Source organism: Alosa sapidissima, chromosome 1, assembly GCF_018492685.1.
Source record: "Alosa sapidissima isolate fAloSap1 chromosome 1, fAloSap1.pri, whole genome shotgun sequence".
Classification (NCBI taxonomy): Eukaryota; Metazoa; Chordata; class Actinopteri; order Clupeiformes; family Clupeidae; genus Alosa; species Alosa sapidissima.
Genome location: NC_055957.1, coordinates 24239015 through 24257959, shown reverse-complemented (window position 1 = coordinate 24257959; position 18945 = coordinate 24239015). Strand labels below are relative to the sequence as shown.

General features: G+C 41.6%; 2 protein-coding genes across 3 annotated transcripts; one reads left to right on the top strand and one right to left on the bottom strand.

The window, feature by feature from the left end:
- Nucleotides 1-36: 36 nt before the first annotated feature.
- Nucleotides 37-4571, bottom strand: ppa2 (inorganic pyrophosphatase 2). Of its 2 annotated transcripts, XM_042088838.1 has the most exons (13): nucleotides 4416-4571; nucleotides 4265-4332; nucleotides 3556-3620; nucleotides 3383-3424; nucleotides 3232-3285; nucleotides 2651-2770; nucleotides 2097-2183; nucleotides 1872-1998; nucleotides 1654-1781; nucleotides 1416-1501; nucleotides 1065-1134; nucleotides 942-981; nucleotides 37-532 (listed from the first exon to the last, which is right to left on the bottom strand). In XM_042088838.1, exons 2-13 carry the CDS (start codon nucleotides 4326-4328, stop codon nucleotides 510-512), a joined length of 906 nt encoding a protein of 301 aa, XP_041944772.1. In that variant the 5' UTR covers nucleotides 4329-4332; nucleotides 4416-4571; the 3' UTR covers nucleotides 37-509. The 2 variants fall into 2 exon arrangements, with proteins under 2 accessions (XP_041944772.1, XP_041944762.1); XM_042088828.1 differs by having other exon boundaries at nucleotides 4265-4557.
- A 3764-nt stretch (nucleotides 4572-8335) lies between these two features.
- arhgef38 (Rho guanine nucleotide exchange factor (GEF) 38) lies at nucleotides 8336-18647 on the top strand. The gene is made up of 14 exons (XM_042111274.1): nucleotides 8336-8684; nucleotides 11917-12092; nucleotides 12250-12367; nucleotides 12740-12887; nucleotides 12984-13001; nucleotides 13137-13336; nucleotides 13535-13668; nucleotides 13834-13938; nucleotides 14078-14209; nucleotides 14582-14947; nucleotides 15143-15277; nucleotides 15736-15937; nucleotides 16976-17214; nucleotides 18125-18647. The coding sequence occupies exons 1-14, from the start codon at nucleotides 8336-8338 to the stop codon at nucleotides 18305-18307; spliced, it is 2505 nt and encodes an 834-aa protein (XP_041967208.1). The 3' UTR covers nucleotides 18308-18647.
- Nucleotides 18648-18945: the final 298 nt, after the last annotated feature.

Genomic DNA, 18945 nt, shown 5'->3' with positions numbered 1-18945 from the left:
AAATGCATATTTACTAGTTGCATCACAAAAATGACATGTATTGCACGGTTTATTTATTAGTCAATAACGAAACTCACCCATTGGGTTTTTGTCACCAAATTAACAAAATGCATGAATGAATCAAACTAATATGGAGCGATCATCTTGGCACATTGAAAACTGCTTGGCAGCTTTCATTCAAATCTTCATGAAACTCACTAACAAAAACATTTCCATACCTTGATACTAAGACCACTCTTTTCCTGAATTTGAAAATATAAAAAAGATCAGATTTTGTCAGAAATATCCAAGGCCTGCGATTATAGACTTCAAAAATTTAAAAATCAACTTAAAACAATATAAAAAAAAATTGTATGCATGCATGCATGCATACAAATAAAGATGTGCAGTGAGTGGACACTATCTAGTCATACAGTACTTCAATTTAAACCTTGTTGTGTTAGACGGCCTTCTCAGTAAGTGCTTCTGCGCAGGTTTCTCCCAATTGCGTCTTCTGATCAGAGGCCATTTCAGAGAAAGTGCCACTTATCCACTACAAAGGAAATAAATTAATGTAATTAACGTGTCCATTCTACTGGGGACCACTCATAAATACTACTGTACACAAATAATACTACACTTGCCAGTTCCAGTATCAGCACAACATTCTATTTGCATACACATTTTTTAACTAAAATATGACATTCACTAAGGGTGTACTTTTAGAAAATATTGGAAATAATATGGGAGTACTTGAAGATAAGGCTGTAGTTCCATATTAAGAAGTTGTCAAAAACAAAAGGTCTCACTCCCTGAAAGAAAATGTCTTTTCGCATAAATGCCATTTTCTGTCCAACATTTTAATGTGTTCACATGCTTAAATACATATCCCTATGTCTTAAACAATTTAACTAACACTACATGAACATTGCATCATAGGTAAGTAGCACATCTCCACGTACCTTCTGCAGACACTGATAAAGCCTCTCCACATGATGGAGCCTGTGGAAGACAGGAGAGAATAAACATAATTTCCTGTGCCTAAACGTCCAGTCTGAATTGGTGTAGGTGTGTACTTCTCTCACCGACTGGACAATGGCACTGGCTTCCTCCTGGCTGCATTTGAAAGCACTGTCACAGACTGAGGCATTCAGGCTGTTTTGAGACACGGATCAATCACATTAAAACTTTGTGACACCAGATATACCATATAATCACTAATTGTTATTTTATTATTATTTACCAATTACTGATTCTGGTATTATATTACTCAATATGCTTAATTATCAATGTTTAACAAACTCACAGTTAAGTACAATGCTTGAATAAACACCTGCAACATTATGCCAGATGAAAGGGCTGACCGCTTCAATAAGGAATACTAAATAATGGTGTGAAAGTGCTTCAACAATATGACATGTCACACCAGTTCTCACCAGTTTATCTCTCCAGCTTCAGCCTGCTTCTGCACTAGGGCCCTCCAGTGGTCATGGGTGGACCTTATGACCTGCACGGCAAAGTCCTGGAAATGACAAAGGACAACAAACGCCCTTTTAGGTTCTCATACTCAGGAGAGCCTCAAAATAATGGGATGATAGAACACATACCAAGAGAATCTTCAGGATTTCTCAGAATGAAACTGAGTGAGCTGAGCATGCACAATAACCCCCTTACCTTGTCCTTGAACTGTCCGTTGAATGCAAACTTATTCTCCGGCTTTCCATCTGGCACTTTGTATTTCTTAAACCAGTCAACAGTGGCTTCCAGGTGACCTGGCTTTTTCTTACGAACATCTGAAATGCCTTCCCACATTGAAAAAAGGAACATTGCTATAACTACTCAACATCGAAAAGGCTTCACCATAATTACAGTGATGTCTTACTCAAACCCACTGTTCAACTCTGGGGCATCTGGATCCTCTGCATTAATGGCAATGATTTTCCAATCAGTCTCTCCCTCATCAATCATGGCAAGAACTCCCAACACCTTTACTTGGATCACCTCCCCACGAGAACACACCTGTAGGACACAGTTGAATGAGTGCACACACATAAGGGAAAAGACTTGTGCTACATACACAAACAATTCCGGTACACTGAAGGATGTTGAACACTCACCTTGGAGCCAATGTCACACACATCTATTGGATCGTTATCTCCACCACATTTTGTGTCTTTGTCTGTGTGATTGGGGTCCTCCCATGTCTGACTCAAAGACAACACACACACACAAAGGAAAGATTGATAGGTGTGTAAAATGAAAAGTGCATTCAAACAACTGAAACACATTAGCTGCAGTTAAGGAATGAGGAACAGCTAAAATGTAAAGTGCAAGTGGATGTGGCATGGAGTGGAAAGAGGGGCCCTTGATGCACGTCTATTTTAAAGGCAAAGGGCCAAGTGCAAGCAGCCCGTTTTTAATAAGTGAACCCGAGGGCATGTAGAGCCTCAGCTCAGCCTTCAATTTCAACTTCTCTGAAAGTATTAAAAAGCCAATATTGCCAGCCAGATGGACCGGGGCAAATGACTCTACAGGCACCTTGTAAAAAATAACTGTAAATAATGCAAGGGCAGACACCATCCAGCCACCCTCGTTACTAATAAACAGGGGCCAAAGCCAGAGTTATGTAAAAATGTACCAACCCTGTTCTGATGCTCGAGAGTAATCTCACCTGAGGGAGAGCTCCATAATTCCAGATGTAACCTCGGTGGGGAAACACATTGGCCACGTATCTTAGCTTGCCCTTTTTCACGTCTTGTTTAATTGGGTTTAAATCTTCCTTTGTTGCAATCTGATAAACAAATCAAAGGAACAAAGCTATTCTTTTTGCTCCTTTTTCAATCATAACATAACTATCAATATTTCTTTATTCGTCGATCCCCAAATCATATGAAATTGACATTAAAATGGTATAGTTTGGGGAAATCATTTATAGACAATGTTGATTCTTAAGAGATTACTCATTGTAATTTGAACGATCTGAGTGAACGGTATCCCTTCTGTTTGAAAGAAAAAGGTCTAAGAAAGTGTTTGTCTCTCTGGTGTTGGTGTAAGAACAACAGAAATGACCAGAGAATGTCTAAGAATGCATCCTGCGGGGGTGGGGGGGGGTTAGGGGGCACAGACACATAATTTAATGGGGTTGACATTTGCATCGATGCACCAAAATCAAGTAGAATTGTCCACAAACAGTGCTTCACACTTTCATATAATGAAAATACATCACTGGGTTTTGTACATATTGCAGATTACCTCCATTTTTGCATTTGACCAACGAGGCACTTCCACAACCATGTTAAACAGGAGCTGTTTAATATAAGATTAGAATTTTAATGTCTTGACTTTGGACAATTTCTCCAACAAATGCTATTCATGACTTTTATCATAAGTAATTGGGCGGTACCTGATCATCAGTCTTTAACTTCTTTGATGGTATCTCATTTTCCTGTAGTGAGACAAAGGCTTGCTTAACAAAAAGAAAAACGATACAACTCCACAACGTGTTTTTTATATGTGTATATATATATATATATATATAAGCCTACAACTTCACTCAATTATGGACTAAGGACAAACCTGTTCATCTGTTACATAAAGTGGAATGTCATGAAAAGGTGAGATGTACTTCCCATCTGAGGTTTCTGGAATAGGAAAGGAGAAGCATCAAGAACAATGTCCTGCATGCAGTGTCAGTGATATTACGGTTTCTTGGTTTTGTGTCTGATTCATTTCCATTTTGACCCAATGATTGATCAAATACCCCTTAAGCAAGACTTTTGTATATGAAATGTAGCCTAGGCTACAAGCTATTGTAAGATGTCTGCTGAACGGCCCTTCAAATTTAAGATGTTAAATCTGTATTATAAATTGGGTTTATGGGCCTACATTCCAAACAGAAAAATGACACAAAGTTGCATTCCTCGTGGTAACATGTTTCACCTTGGCTACAAACTAACCTACCCCTATAGGTCATTGATTGTAGCATCTCAACAGATATTAGCCTACTTTACTCACGCAGACAGCTAGCCTACTCTGTATGAAATAAAAGTCCATTATGTAAATAACTGGAAATCTATAGACAATTGTGCGCCACTAGTGTGTAACGGTTGATAGTAGTCAGGTCGTTAGGTCGTTTTCTTGGCGACGTGGATGTGACCATTTCAAGAAGCTGCTATTCCGTCCAAAGATGCCATTCCTTGTGGGATGCATTTTGTAAGCGAGGCATGCCTCTGCAAGTGGAGCAATGAATGAAGTGCATTTCTCTACATTAGGCTATTCGACTTACTAAAATAAATCCTGTAGTCTGTCGAGTTTGGCCGTCCTCTCTCTTCCGTCTGATAATGCGTCATTTTTCTGAGAGAGGGGGAGATAATTCGTGAAATAACTTCGTTTTTACAAATGGTCTGTGCGTTAAAAACGGCAACTGAATACCTCACCGAAGAGCGTAGTAACAAAAGCATAATTCAAGCCTTTATATGTCCACTCAGTTCCTGCTTTCGTGTTACAGTTTCCTCCACATGGTACTTCCCAATCGCTTCCTTAAGCTCGCACTGCCACCTATCTTTACACTGTGGAACATGTTTCCAGTAGAGGAACATGGAAGACAGCGACCTTTGCCAACAGAAAATGGCTGACATCCGTCAACAAACACGAAGCGCGTAATGTTTTGCAACATAAATTCTACTCCAGACATATGTTTCTTAACTCAGTAGCCTATACCAATCACTATAAAAATGTGTTATAAAAAATCTTGACACTAGACTTTGCGCAAGGATTGCCAATTCCATAACATAGCCTAAATAACAGGTCCATTTAATTCCTACAGTAGCCCAAGTTAATTTTCAGAGTGCTTTTTAAACTGAGAGGGCTTTTTGAAAAAGGAGTGCAGCACACTTGTGGTTGAAACAGTCAAAAATAGTGGCACAACTGCCAGTGTTTGTTTTCCTGACATCATGTGCTGGCTTTAGTAAACACTAGCCTATCTGTATGTTTTAGTGTTACCAAAGTACACTAAACCCAATGTCATTATGTAACTCAGGTTAGGTGTGGGTGTGTGTGTGTGTGTGTCTCTCTCTCTCTCTCTCTCTCTCTCTCTGTGTGTGTGTGTATGCATGCGCATATGCGTGCATGCTGGAAGAGGTACTTTACTCTTCAGCATTTTTTTGGTAAGGTAGTGTCCCACACTGTAGGCCTACTAAAGTAGCTCGGTTTATTTCAGCACCCCTTGAGAGCACCAGCATGGCATCGTGCTGCCTCAGATTGTATTCACAATGGTCACTATAGTAATGGTCTATCTGCATCGTAGGCCTTCCTTTGTGTATGTATTATTTTTAGCACATCCTGAAGAGTATAATGGCCTAAGTGTAATTAAACCAGCAGATTCAGAGACTACAGTCCTTATCGGCTGTCTGTGCTTGGTGCTGAGTAAACAAACATGCACATTAGATTAATCTCTCCCCTTCTTTATTGTCTACCTCACTATTTGTTCAAACAAAAGATATCAGGCACATTCAGTGCCAGAAAACTAGTAAATATGTGTTGCACTACACTCTGACATCTTTTGTATCCACCATTTCCATGTCAGGTTTCCACATGAAGTGCTGTGTGTAGGCTATGTGTTACTGATCTCACTAGTAAAGGTGAGTGACTGTGATGTAGGATTTCATCTGAGTATGGGTGAGACCTGCTGTTTACACTACAGAAAAGTAAAATGGCACATCTCAAACAACCTTCCATTCTCATTGCTCGGGCACTGATGAAATCAAAAGTCGGCCTATGAGACAGGTATTTACTAATGAACTCTGGGTACTAGATGTGTTATGAACGATTCATAATGAACTCAGTCTGTTTGGTTTCCTGATACAAGTCTTGTCTTAGTATTTTTGTATACTGTATATGGAAAGTCAATGATAGCATTTAAACTTTGTTGGTATTATTTACTGAATAAACATTCCACACTGTGCATTGCTAACATTAATGTTTTCCCCACATGTGCAATATATGTGGCACCTGTGAATTTACTGGCAATGGTCATCTTTTTTCACCACCACCTTCCACAACAGTTGTTTACTGTGTCTCCTGGTAAAATACAACCACATTTACAATGCTGACATTAAAACAGGTTTAGAACAATTTTGTTGAACAAAGTGTGATGCTTATGTGACCGAATATATTTCTATTCATGTAAATAATCTTGTTAATAGTTACTGAAAGTTACAGAGTACTCTCAGTTACTCCTCCCCTCACTCACGCCAAGCTAGTGTTTGCTCCTGTATTTCTGAGTCATGTGAGAACAGAAAACTTTGTTTAAATAGGTCGCTAAACTGCTACAGAGAAACACTTGCTGTGTTAAACATTAATAAAAAATATTACTATGATGGATTTTATTATACAGACCCAGCAATAAAATACCGCTTCCCCTTTGTGTGTGGCCTTCTCTGCCATTTGAAGGGGCTTGTTGTCATAGTTCACCACTGTCAATATCTCAACATCTGATAGCAGAGCTTTGCCAGTGTTTACCTTGGGTTCAGAGCATTTTATGATCCTGTTTCATGTCACATTTCCCTTGGCCATTATTTTACTCTACCTATGAGGTCATTGTTGATCATACCTCTTTGTTCAGTGCTGAGCTGACTTAAACCACATGACAGTGTCCTTAACAAAATAATGGTTGATATGATTAACCATTTTTTAAATACAGACTTTGGTCTACCTCAAGTCTTTACGTGTCACAGTTCTACTAAACAACCTTTGAAACCTTTTCAAATCTCAAGAGTGATGTTATGCTGGTAGGTTTAGAGAAGTTAGTTATTAGTTTAATGTGTTGATTTACTTTTAAATGGCCAAATAAGAGCACAATTACTTCAACCATCATGGCATTTCTGGAATATCATGGAATTTTGGAAAGTCCATTCCAGACATGGAAATTTTATCATCTTTGGGCCAAAGTCATGGAATATTGTGTAGCCGTGTAAAGTTTAAAAATACAATAATACAACTATATTTCCAAGCAGAATTTGTGTATATCTGGTTATTAGCTTTACTTGTTTGAGTAGCTCAGCTTTGTTTACTCAATGCCCTTTTTATTCATCTTCTGCACTAAAAAAGTAAAAGATTCTTGAAAGCTACGCGCTTCTCTGAAATCATTGGTTGGTATATACTACTATTCATTATAGCAAGTAATGGAAATTCAGGTTTTTTGTCAGGGAAAGTCAGAGGAATTTTACATTTGACTTAGAGTGAGAACCCTGTACATGAGGATACAGCCATGAAATCCAAGAAGTAGGATTTTTAAAGGAGACTCTGAGCGGTGTTTGAATGTTGTTTAGATAGATAGATAGGTAGATAGATACTTTATTGATCCCCAGGGGAATTTCAAGGTCTCAGTAGCATACAGACAACACACACACATTCACTACAGCAGAAAAAGTAATTAAAAGTATATAATATATAAACACAACTAAGCAATAAGGACAGTAGAAGATAAAGAATATACTAAATATACTAAAATACAAATTATACTAACTAACACTTAATCTAAATCAATTCTAAAAAACAGTATCCACATAGTGGGTGATTAATCAATCAAGATGAGCTTGCAATGACTGAGGCAGGGACTGAGCCTGTGATTCTCTGTGCATAGTAAGGCAAGGTAAGGTGCTCTGTGTGAGTGAGTGTCATGGTGATAGTGCAAATGAGTAAGTCCAACAGTGCAACAATAAAGTCTATATATCTATATACTGTGTATAACTATATTAAGAAAAAGTGTGGCCACAGTTCGGCTATGTGGCATGGAGGGAGGGGTTATGCATATGTGCTAATATAGCACACAAACAGTGAGGCAGAAAGACAGTGGTAAAAAATGGCTAGTGGACAGACAGTATCCAAACATGGAGGGGGTGAAGAGGCAGACAGACTATGCAGAGAAGTCTATCTCTCCTCTTCCCTTAAGTGAAGCATTGAACAGTTCAATGGCTCTGGTTTCTGCTTGACCTTAGAAGTGTTCATCAAAATTTACATGTCACCTCTATGGCAAATATGCAAATAAGCTACTATGGTCCACAAATCTCTTTACAGACACTGTGTTGAGTTTTAATGTTGTGGCACTTGAGATATTCAGGTGGAAGAATAATGCATAAGGGCTACGTGCACTTCCAACGTCTTCCTTTCCTCTTCTTCAGTGGCATTATCTGTTGTTCCATGGCACTTTCTCTCTCTGTTTTCTGCCTGTTCTCTCTGTCTCCATGGACATAGGTACCTCTAGTGATGACGCATAGCAGTGCAGGAGAGGGGGCGTGGCCTCCAGGTCTCCTCTGTGGCAGGTAAGATAGAAAGACCAGGGGGAGGAGTTACCTGTATGCAGCAGGTTGCTAGTGTACACAGCAGTGCTACACCTGTTGCCTTTCCCAAGCACGCACATAGTGTCTCTCTCTCCCTGGGCCAGCCAGAGAGACGACAGGAGGGGTGCGAGGGGTTCACCATGGATCCCAAAGAGGCCAGCGGGACCGAAAGGGAGAAAGAGGAGAAGAAGGAGAAGGAGAAGGACAAGACGATAAAAAGGAGAAGCAGGCTTTTACTCAGGTACCTGGAGAGGAGGAAAACAGACACCATCGTGGATGATGACAGCTCCAAAGGCGATATTAATATCGGGACACTGATCAGAAGGAGCCAGTCGGATAAGACAGAGTACAGCGCCAAGCTCAAAGGTACGCTATCCTTAGACCCACATCACATATGCTGTGCTTATGTTAGCTCTAGTGAATAACACTGCCAGTGAAAATGCCTTTCATCTCAGGTTCTACTAGTTCCATAATGTGACACCGTCTTGTGGTGTGTATGGCCTGTGCATGTGATGCTGAGCACCTGTTGTATGTGGAGGATGAAGCAATTCCTTTGGGATGATGTCATGTCACATATGCAAACCGGCCTCCCGGTAGTGTTGGGAAGGGCCGGCCAACAGGCTTGGCGTAAACAAGAAGGAGAAGTAACCTTTGATTGGGACTTCACTATGGCAACTCCACTGTGCATAATATCACTGAGCTTACTACATGGAATCTATATGTTGTCAGTGCAAGAATAGCGAAACACATGACAGGGTCCATGCTATTAGTAAAGCGAACAGTGGGGATAGCTGCAATTATGTCCTTCCTCTATCTTTTGTTGGATCAAATCAACTGGGCTGCGATGTCATAAAATAATACTACTTTCTGAGGTTACAGAAAACGAGACCTCAGCATTTCAGGAGAACCTGCCATGCCTGTCTCTATGACCAAGGTCTGTGTGTCACACACAATAGGAATGCAGACCTGCAGGCAAGACAGAAAATCATTGGTAATGCTTTAAAGAAAACTATGATGGCAATCTTGTGCTACTTGTCTGGTTGGTATTTACAGTGATGCACTAAAACTTGTAATTAAGAATGGTCTGACAGACTTAAGTGTATAGTCACTGATAAAGTGAGGCAAACAAATAGGCCTTTCTTTTTGTAATGTTCTAAATGCCAGGAGATCAGCTGGCTCGTTATGTAGGTAAAATAGTGGCAGTAAACAGTACATCAGCACTTTCTACAGCTTTCTTGTTATGTGCCTGAAGGCAATACAATATCCCTGTCTGCAAAACCCCTTACAGCAGGTTCTAGTTTGACTGACCTTGGTCTACTCATTTGGTCTTAGCCGTGCAAGAGCTGGTATGACTTCACTGAATGAGGAAATATAGGACTTGCAGAACAATGACTTCCCTTCACGGTAGCACTGGTTGGTTAGGTCATAATAATTACAACCATTCACTCTTTCTGGTGCATACTCTCCTTACTTGTTTAGCAGGTTTAGCATCTTAGTTTATAAATCAGCATTTTTGTGTATGGGTATGTGTGTGTCTTGTCATGTGTGTGTGTGTGTGTGTGTGTGTGTGTGTGTGTGTGTGTGTGTGTGTGTGTGTGTGTGTGTGTGCATAGCTAAGGAGAGAGTGCCCTTCATCAATAAATCTCAATATAGCTCAACTCACATGCATGCCACCTCCAGAGACAATGTGAGACGGTCAACCAGATGCTTAAACTAAGCCAGGCCTCCCTCCAGATCTCAGTGAGGGGAGAGAAGATTAGCTTCGTTCAGAAGTGTCTGAAGTCAACTGGTTTATTAGACATTCTCATGCCCCGCACTCCACAGGTATAGTGATCTGGCCAGAAGGGAAATCCTTCCCAACCACCTTTCTCACTCCTGAGGTTTGGTTTGGACTGCTGACATCCATCAAAGTACCATTGTTTATGAAGACAGAGCCTGGTTCTCAACATGTCATTTTCCCTCTTGGTGACATGCAATCCAGCTAGGCCAGTCTTCTGGAAGCTTCAATGGGACAGTCTGTGAAAGGCTATCTACTTTCATGGGAAATCTCTACCAATGGAGGGTATTTTGCACTACAGATTTAAACTGAAGTTCTGTCTGGTTTTACTTTGTATTGTCTTATACAACACTATTTGAGGTCAAGTAGATGCTGCCAAATGTGCTGCTTTTTTGTCAAGTTATAGCTAGAGGCGAAAAAAAAAGGAAGCTCAGTTCACATTCTCACGGGTGGACCCTTTCACTTCTCATTGAGGCTGACGAGCATAGCTTCCAGTGGGACTTTGAACATTCTCACAGTCAGTTTTTTTCTCACAAAAACATGTCTGAATGTCCATGAGCTGTCTAGTAAATGAGAATAGTATGAAAGTATTTAGCATTTAAAGCAGTTGAAACATAGTGGACACTTGTAAGGTGATATCATGGGTGGGGGCGGCAGTATCCAGTTTACTCCCGTACGCCTCTGTGAGATTGACAGGCTTATTGTCCTCTATTTTCATTCATAGGAAAGCTCACAGAATACCACTGCCATCCCTCTCACCAATGGAACAAATATTGAGTCACCAATATAGCAAATATTTTTAAGCGTATAAAATAGTTGAGAATTGTAGGAAGGAAAGCCCTTTCAAATGGCATTGTTTTCATATGGATTGTTTGTATTCCAGATAGGAATGTGTTACCTGGGGTAATAAATGAGAAGATTCTTTAGAGATATCTGACCATAACATATACTGGCTTTCACTGTGCCCATCACTTTCTTGGTGCCAATGACTGTCTACGTCATACACTATGAGCTTCTTAAGCTTTCTCCAAACAGTATGCTGTTTGACTGTTTGGAGAAAGAGTTTATGTTTGTGCTCATTGGATGTGGGCGTTTCATGCAGTTGTCAGGTACTTCCTCCAGCTGAAGCAACTGGAATGTCTGCAGTGCCATGACATTACATCACCACGGTGATGACTTCTGTAACCTGATACCAGGACATGTCTGCCTGCCTCTCTTCCTTCTCTAGCTCTCTCTCTCTCTCTCTCTCTCTCTCTCTCTCTCTCTCTCTCTCTCTCTCTCTACCAGTGAATTTAGTCTTTCTTGTTCTTTCTCTCTCTCTCTCTCTCTCTCTCTGAGAGGAAGAAGCGAGGCGATGAGGTGGTGCGGAAACATCACTCTTCCCTGAACACACGTTCAGGCCTCGTCTCAAATGCAAAGTGCAGGCAGCGAGAGACAGATTAGCCGCTCTGAGCGATAAAAAGAGAGAGAGGAAAAAAAGAGAGAACCTGACTGAAATTCTAATGAAGGTGGCTGGCATCCAGTCAAAGTCATTAGATCTGTGTATCCACGGGCTGGAGTCTGGCTGCATGTCAGGCAAACAGAGCTAGATTTATGTGTACTTTCACGTCCACCTACTGTTCCATACAAGACACTTCTCATTATATAAATGCATATTCACATGTTCTGTAGGTATCATATCATTTTCATTTTTAACCAGCCTTTTTTAAGTATTAATATGCCCTTAATATACCAGCCATGTAATATTAATGGAAAATCCAACAAGCATTATTATTCGCCAGAATAGTCATCCTTCACTGTGTACATTTCTTGTCCCATCAGAGAAGATGGCTCCTCATGACCTCTCGTCCCTTGCACTTGACCCCGACGAGGTTCGGCAGAGGAAGATGGCCAAGAGGGCCAAGGTTATTGAAGAGCTGGTGAAAACTGAAAGTGATTTCTTGACCGACCTGGAACTGTGCATTAGAGAGGTGTTACAACCTCTTCGAGTAGCTCAGGTACAGTCCTGCCCTCACTGGAGAAAACATATATCACATCTGAGCATTCATTCATGCAACATTGCATAGGACAATTTTTTTTCAAGAAACTGATGAGAGCTAGTGGAACCAGTGGAGTTTGTTAACAGTATATCTTTTATCTCTGCTCGGCCTGTAGGTAGTGGATGTGGACCGCCTGTTCACCAACATGGAGTCAGTGTGTGCCGTCTCAGCTGAGCTCCTACACCGGCTTCAGGAGGCCACTGCCGAGCCTGACCCCCAGGCAGTACTCACAGGTAACCTCTCAGCAGTCAAACACAGGGGCGTCGGACTGGGGGTAAAACCACTACTGATTATAGGGGCCCAAGGGAGGTAAAAGTCTGGAATATATTTTATTTTACCTGGGTTGAGGAACATGGGGGCCCATCAGGACTGCCTATGCAGGGGCCCAGGATCTTGTGCTATGCCCAGCAGCTTTCAGTTGTTTCCGCACCACTAGATAAGGTGTAAAGTTGCTGACCTGTCTCTGGAATAAAGCTGAAGTTCACACTTATGTTAAGGGGGAAGTATTCAGTATAACAGAAGCATACCACCACTGAGAAATGACACAATCGCCTAATGTGTGAGGGATTTCACCTGCTCTGTTTTGCTTTGTGTTCACACATCAGGAGAGGTTTTCATCCAGGCCAAAGCTGTATTAGAGGAAGTCTATAAAATATACTGCTATCATCACGATGATGCCAACACCTTGCTCAAGTCCTATGAGAAGGAGAAGGAGATTCAGCAACAGTTCAGGACATGTACAAGTTCACTAAAGTAAATGCAGACATTTTCATTATTTCATTTCCAGTATCATAATTTGAAATATCATCCCTCAGAGTGATAATAACTGTGTTTAATTTCACTTTACAGGAAGATATATGAACAAGAGTAAGTACACATTCTGACAAACCATGCAACACATTTGTTTATGACAAAAATCTTTCATATGTGTTTCTGAATATATTCCTTCAGATGTCTATTTGGTATGTGGTTGGTACTGATATCTCCTGAATTTTACCTCAGAGGAAAATCCAACCTGCTGGACATGGGCTCTCTCCTTATCAAGCCGGTCCAGCGGATCATGAAATATCCCCTGTTACTGGCCGAGCTTTGGCAGGCTACGCCCGATGACCACCCCGACCGCCAGCCACTGCAAGAGGCCCTCACTGCAGCCAAGATCATAAACCTGAACATCAATGAGTTCAAGAGAGGGAAAGACATTGGTAAGGGTGTGGACAGTAGGCAGGCGATCTCATAGGGGGCACAGTGGCAATGCCAAAAGCCAGTTGCCAGCCTCAGTGTACTGTATCTCTACTGTTCTCTGCCATATCTTCTCATATCAATGTGAAAAATCACTGCCATTTTGATGAATAGAAATAAGTACAATGTGTGAATCAATTGTGTACTGCCTCTGTGTTCAGTAATGAAGTACAAAAGGAGCGATGAAGAGGGCACCTTGAAAGGCAGGCTGAACAAGTTCAGCATCCACTCCATCAGGAAGAAGTCAGATAGGTTTACAGGTTACCTGAAGTTCCTCACAGGCGTCGAGCCACAGGTACTGATTAAAGCACTGAAGTGCAGCTGTGTTTGTTTGTTAATGTTAATTTGTATGTAGTCATTTACATTTGAGGATATACATTCAGTTGAAATTTTATGTTATAGACATAAATATGCCACATAGGTTTCCCATTGGAATGACAAATAACTATTTTGTATGTAGGTTCGAGATGAACTGTTTGATAAGGAGGAGAAGTTGTTTCGCAGCCTGGAGAAATCTGTGCGACTGCTGGTCAAAAATGTCCTGTATTACTTGCAGCAGGCACAGGTACTTTCCCCTAAAACCACTGAATAGTTCTCCTAAAATGTTCTTGTTCTGTTTAAGTGTAGACAAATTATGAGGTTTTAATTTTCTCTACATACAGTAGATGTGGCAAAGGTAACACCCTCATGTCTTTCTTTTTCAGGAAATGGTATCTGTGACCGCACAGAATGCCGATGATCTTGGAAAAATTATGATGGATCCAGACGTAATAGACACCAATGGGTTTCACAGAACCAAGAATGACAATACTACCATAGACCCATATAAGCACTTTGTGAGTTGTTTTGCTTAACTTGTATCAGTTTGAAAAGATGTATGAAATCCACCTTATTTTTATGTTTTCTTATATTTTCTCTTCTCTGTTGGCTACACCTGCTTCCTTTTTTTTATTTAACATCCACATTTTTTTTTATCCTGCTTCTCACTTTTACCAGCTGTCCACCCCCTATTTAAAGAACATCCATTGCTGAATATTACTTGAATTTCCCCTAATAAGTATCTATCTATCTATCTATCTATCTATCTATCTATCTATCTGTCTGAATATACTTATTTTCTACTATGAGATACATTACCTTGAGCGTGTTTGCTGCAATGTTGTCTTGTTCTGAGTGCGAGTTTGTTTCTGTGCTGCTGTCCTCCACAGACGGAGAGAGTGGAGCGGCAGGTGTTGGCCCCTCTGTCCTCGCTGCAGAGCATGTTCGCCGCCCCGCAGAAGCTCATCCAGAAGCGCTACGACAAGCTGCTCGACTACTGCAGTCGTCTAGAGTCACGTTCTTCCCCCTCCTCCTCCGCTTCCCCCTCTTCTTCCTCTTCCCCCTCGCCTTCTGAGGAGTCGTGCCTGGCGGGCCGAGACTACCAAGCCCTCAATGCCCAGCTGGTGGAGGAGCTGCAGAGGTTCAACGCGGCCGCTTGCAGCATCCTAAGCAACTGCCTTTTCTTCTTGGTGGCCCTACTGCAGCAGCTGATGGAGATGGCCATGCAGAAATGCCCCTCCATCCACCAGCTCCCGGTTAGCACCTGATACATAGATAAATTAATGTTATTTCCATCTGGTTTGCCAGAGAAGGTATCCTAATTTAAGGTGGTGACCTAGTACAAACACCAAAAGAAACAAGCACAATGGATTTAGAAATTCTGCCTTCTTCAGTTCGATTCTTAATTAGCAATATTAATATTTTGCATTGTTTCTCATTGTGATATTCAGGCACCTTTGTCAAACATCAGTGAAGTCCAAAATAGTATCATGGAGGAGATTGGTAATCTCGCTTTCGTCAAGGATAATGCACAACGCTTGATGGAGAGGAAAGTGAGCTTCGAGAAACGAGACAAGAAAATAGTGGTAAGTGATGTCAAGATGGCAATTATAGAAATATAAAAATAACAACTCAAACAAGTATTCTACACGTCTGTTGCCCCTGTGTGAGAGCCACTGTAAAACGTGTCTGGCATGATAACAGTGACAATTCAACAGTGATAATTACCCTGAATGGGGGTTTCAGCGCAGCATAATCACCTGAACACCCTCTTTAATAACTCGTCTCGGCTTTGGCTAGCTCCTTTCTACATTGATCTAATCACAAGTCAATTAAATGCACAATGTTGAGATCTTATCTTAGTCAGCAAAGTGCAGTGCGGTGATAAAGCTGTTGGGTCTTGGTTACTCGTTGCGTACTTTTGTACCGTTTGCTCCCAGAGGGCTGCAGACTACTCAGTGGTGCTCCACCCTGGAGGACTGGTTAGCAGGTGCCACTGCCCGTCATGGGCGCTGATGGCTGTGCTTCTGTCAAATCCCCGCAGGCCCCAGAGATTCAGCGTCAGGAGGAAGGACACAGGGCCCGGCTGCTGGAGGAGTACCCTGCTCAGCGGCTCTACCAGCTGAAGCGCAACTGCAATGCCTGTCAGGAGCAAGACGTGAGCCTGCTGGAGGGGGAGCTGGTGGCCCTGCTGGAGGACCACGACCCACTGGGGAGCAGCAGCCGCTGGCTGGTACACACAGGCAGTAAGTGTGTGGTGTGTGTTTGTGTGTGTGTGTGTGTGAGTGAGTGAGAGATAGAGAGAGAGAGAGAGAGAGATGGAGGAAGGGATGTTTGTCAAGACATTTTATGTCAGATGAAATGTTTGCTCCAACCGACATGAAAACGGAGGCATCTTCATTTGAATATGGGCACATATGGGTGAATGTTCGTATATGTGCGGTGTAACCAGCTGCATCATAAGAATGAGTCTCTATAGGTTACAGGTGTTCCATTAGGATGCTGTGATCTCCACTGAGTGACAGACATGAATCTAAGAGCTCTTTATTTTGAAATGATTTGTCGATATATATATATCACTTGGAAGAACTGCTTTCCACAGTGAGAACAGTGGAAAAGTCCCAGCAGGCATTGCAATGTCGCAGTTCTCCAAACTAGGCTCAATCCTGTCCCCTGAAGACTGTTGCCTCACAACAAGGCCAGCCTGCTGTTTGTAACTATGCTGTGATCTATGCCATGAGCAACAGCACCCACATCAACACAGCATGCCTTGCTGTGCAAAACCCAGTGACTCTCTCATGCAATGGAAAAAAAGGCTTAGGAAAATAGTTTGTGTATAGTGCAGTTGATGATAAACAGGTCTGAGTGAGTGGGGGGGTAGGGTAGGTGTGGGGGGGGGGGGGCAGTGTGGGTAGGTGTGTGTGTGGAGGGGGGGGGGGGGGGTTAGTGTGTGGGCTTGTGCACCCATGTGTGTGCACGTGTGTTTTCACTTTACAGAAAATCCACATAGAACTTTGCAATGCTGTGAATAGCAATTAGTCAATATTTTGAAGTTGAACCATACTTTAACTGCCTACCACATTTCAGTACTTTGAAATAAGATATCAAACTTCAGTCCACTGTCTATCCAGGTCCCCATCTGCTGACTCTGATCCCCTATAAGCTGAGCTAGGATCACCTTTTTTCTTACAAAGCTGCCATTCACTCCCCATGTGGTTCAGAGGTGATCTCCGGTTTCCCCTCTGCTCTCCTGACAGACAGAGCTCTCTTTGTTTGTGTGACAGGCACGCGGGGCTACGTGTACTCGTCCTTCCTGAAAGCCTACAACCCTCAGCGGGAGCAGGCGAGGGCACAGGCGGAGCAGACGGATGACTTTGACAACCTGAGCCTGTTTGTGTCAGGAAGCGGCAGCAGCAGCCTTCGCAGTTTTAGCCTCCATACCTCTGACAGCACCTCCACCCTCTCTGGCCTGCAGGGGGAACCAGAGAGCGCAGAGGACGCTGAGACCAGTGAAGACCAGCAGGTAAGTTTCCCACACTGGTATTGTCAAATATCTGGGGAGGACAAAATTAGAATCTGCTGAATTTCAAACTGCTAATATGCTAACAATGCCTGCATGCCATTATCAGTGTTAGAGGAATACAAAATTGCAGTATTTAGTGTTTGGGGAATACAATTTTTAAGAATAAATTAACTTGTCTGAGAAAGCCTAGTTGAAGGGCTGCTTTGGATAAAAAAATAAATTTAAAAAAATCAGGCGTACTTAAAATGTTTGTGATGCTACTGTGCTGCCTGCAGTTACATGTCACTGGCCATTCCAGATAAGCCTGACATAGCAACAAACTGCAAAACAATATAGGAAACTCCAACATACTGTCTTGAAAAATGCTGTCAGTGTATCGCAGGTAACTTAAATATGACATATCATGACATGCCATTATCCAGTGTGCCATATGGCAGGAAGAGCTCTCTTATAGAATTAATCATTAGAAACCTCACAGCATATACAGGAAATTAGCAGCTGTCAGGTTCTGTCTCAGAGATAAGAGCTATCTGACATTTATGACATTATTGTCATGTAACATGTTAAGAATGCATAAGTTCCCCTACATTTGTGTCAGTGTTTATGCTGGGCACACTTGGAATTGTCTGATAATCATGAACATATCACACCCTCAGTTATTTAAACATGCTGACCGGATGCACTAGGTGGTCTACATGTCAGTTGTGTTCCTTGAATGTCACCATGTCTGACAAAAATAGTGTAACCCTAGAGGTAGATGAACAGTGCCATCTGTTGGTGATCTTTGCCAGCCATAAAAATAAGGCCAATCAGGTGGGTTGTGATGCAGGAAACTAGGTATTCAGGGAGCTTATCTGTTTTAAGCCAATAGGCAACACCACCTACAATTGATCAACTTGTTGCTTTGCAGTTTTATGCAGTGTATGCTTTCCAAGCACGCAGTGACCAGGAGCTGACCCTTCAGGAGTACCAGCATGTCCGCATCCTCCAGTTTAACGACCTCGGAGGCAACAAGGATTGGTGGCTTGCTGAGGCCAACGGCCAAAAGGGCTATGTCCCAGCTAATTACCTCGGAAAGATGTCCTACGCTTAGACCGCAATACACATTTATTTCTTAAGTCCGTCTGACTGAAAGACTGGTCAGTATGAAGTGATGAAATGGCCGTGGACAGTGCAGTTCCATTGTGAAATCGAGCATTTCCCTAAATAATTTTCTTATACGTGCTAAGCACTTTCCACACACATTCAGTGTTGAAATCAAGAAGTGTGTCATCAACTATCTTATTATATTATTGTGATACAAATGTAATATATGCTTATATGAATATATTATTGTTTTTATAGTAAATATATTGATCAAAAATAAAATCTGAATATAGTGCAATTATCACTTTTACAAAGATCTACAAAATGAATAAAGATTTTATGATGAACATTGTCTCTGTTGTGTAAAAACTTAAAAAATACAGTCTGTTATCCTGATGAAAGGTTGTTGATATTTGAGCTGAACAGCCAATCAAATTATCACACACATTGAATGGACAGCTAGATCACTGAATTTGATAAAAGGTATATTCAGGGTTCCCACTCTAAGTCAAATGTAAAATTTCATGACTTTTCCCTGAGAAAAGAAAACTGAATTTTGATGACTTACTATGTAATGAATGGTACAATATACCGACCAATGATTTCAGAGCAGTCATGTAGCGTTCAAGAATCTTTTACTTTGTT

What these genes read in the sequence shown, in the direction of transcription:
- ppa2 (XM_042088828.1), bottom strand. Translation starts at nt 4,439, where the DNA reads ATGCTTTTGTTACTACGCTCTTCGGTGAGGTATTCAGTTGCCGTTTTT. An exon ending in AGTTAAAGACTGATGATCAG is followed by an intron (nt 3,286 to 3,382) that starts GTACCGCCCAAT and finishes TATATTAAACAG; the next exon opens with CTCCTGTTTAACATGGTTGT. An exon ending in ATTATGGAGCTCTCCCTCAG is followed by an intron (nt 2,184 to 2,650) that starts GTGAGATTACTC and finishes TCTTTGAGTCAG; the next exon opens with ACATGGGAGGACCCCAATCA.
- arhgef38 (XM_042111274.1), top strand. Translation starts at nt 8,336, where the DNA reads ATGCAGCAGGTTGCTAGTGTACACAGCAGTGCTACACCTGTTGCCTTT. An exon ending in AACCTCTTCGAGTAGCTCAG is followed by an intron (nt 12,093 to 12,249) that starts GTACAGTCCTGC and finishes CTCGGCCTGTAG; the next exon opens with GTAGTGGATGTGGACCGCCT. An exon ending in ATTACTTGCAGCAGGCACAG is followed by an intron (nt 13,939 to 14,077) that starts GTACTTTCCCCT and finishes TTTCTTTTTCAG; the next exon opens with GAAATGGTATCTGTGACCGC.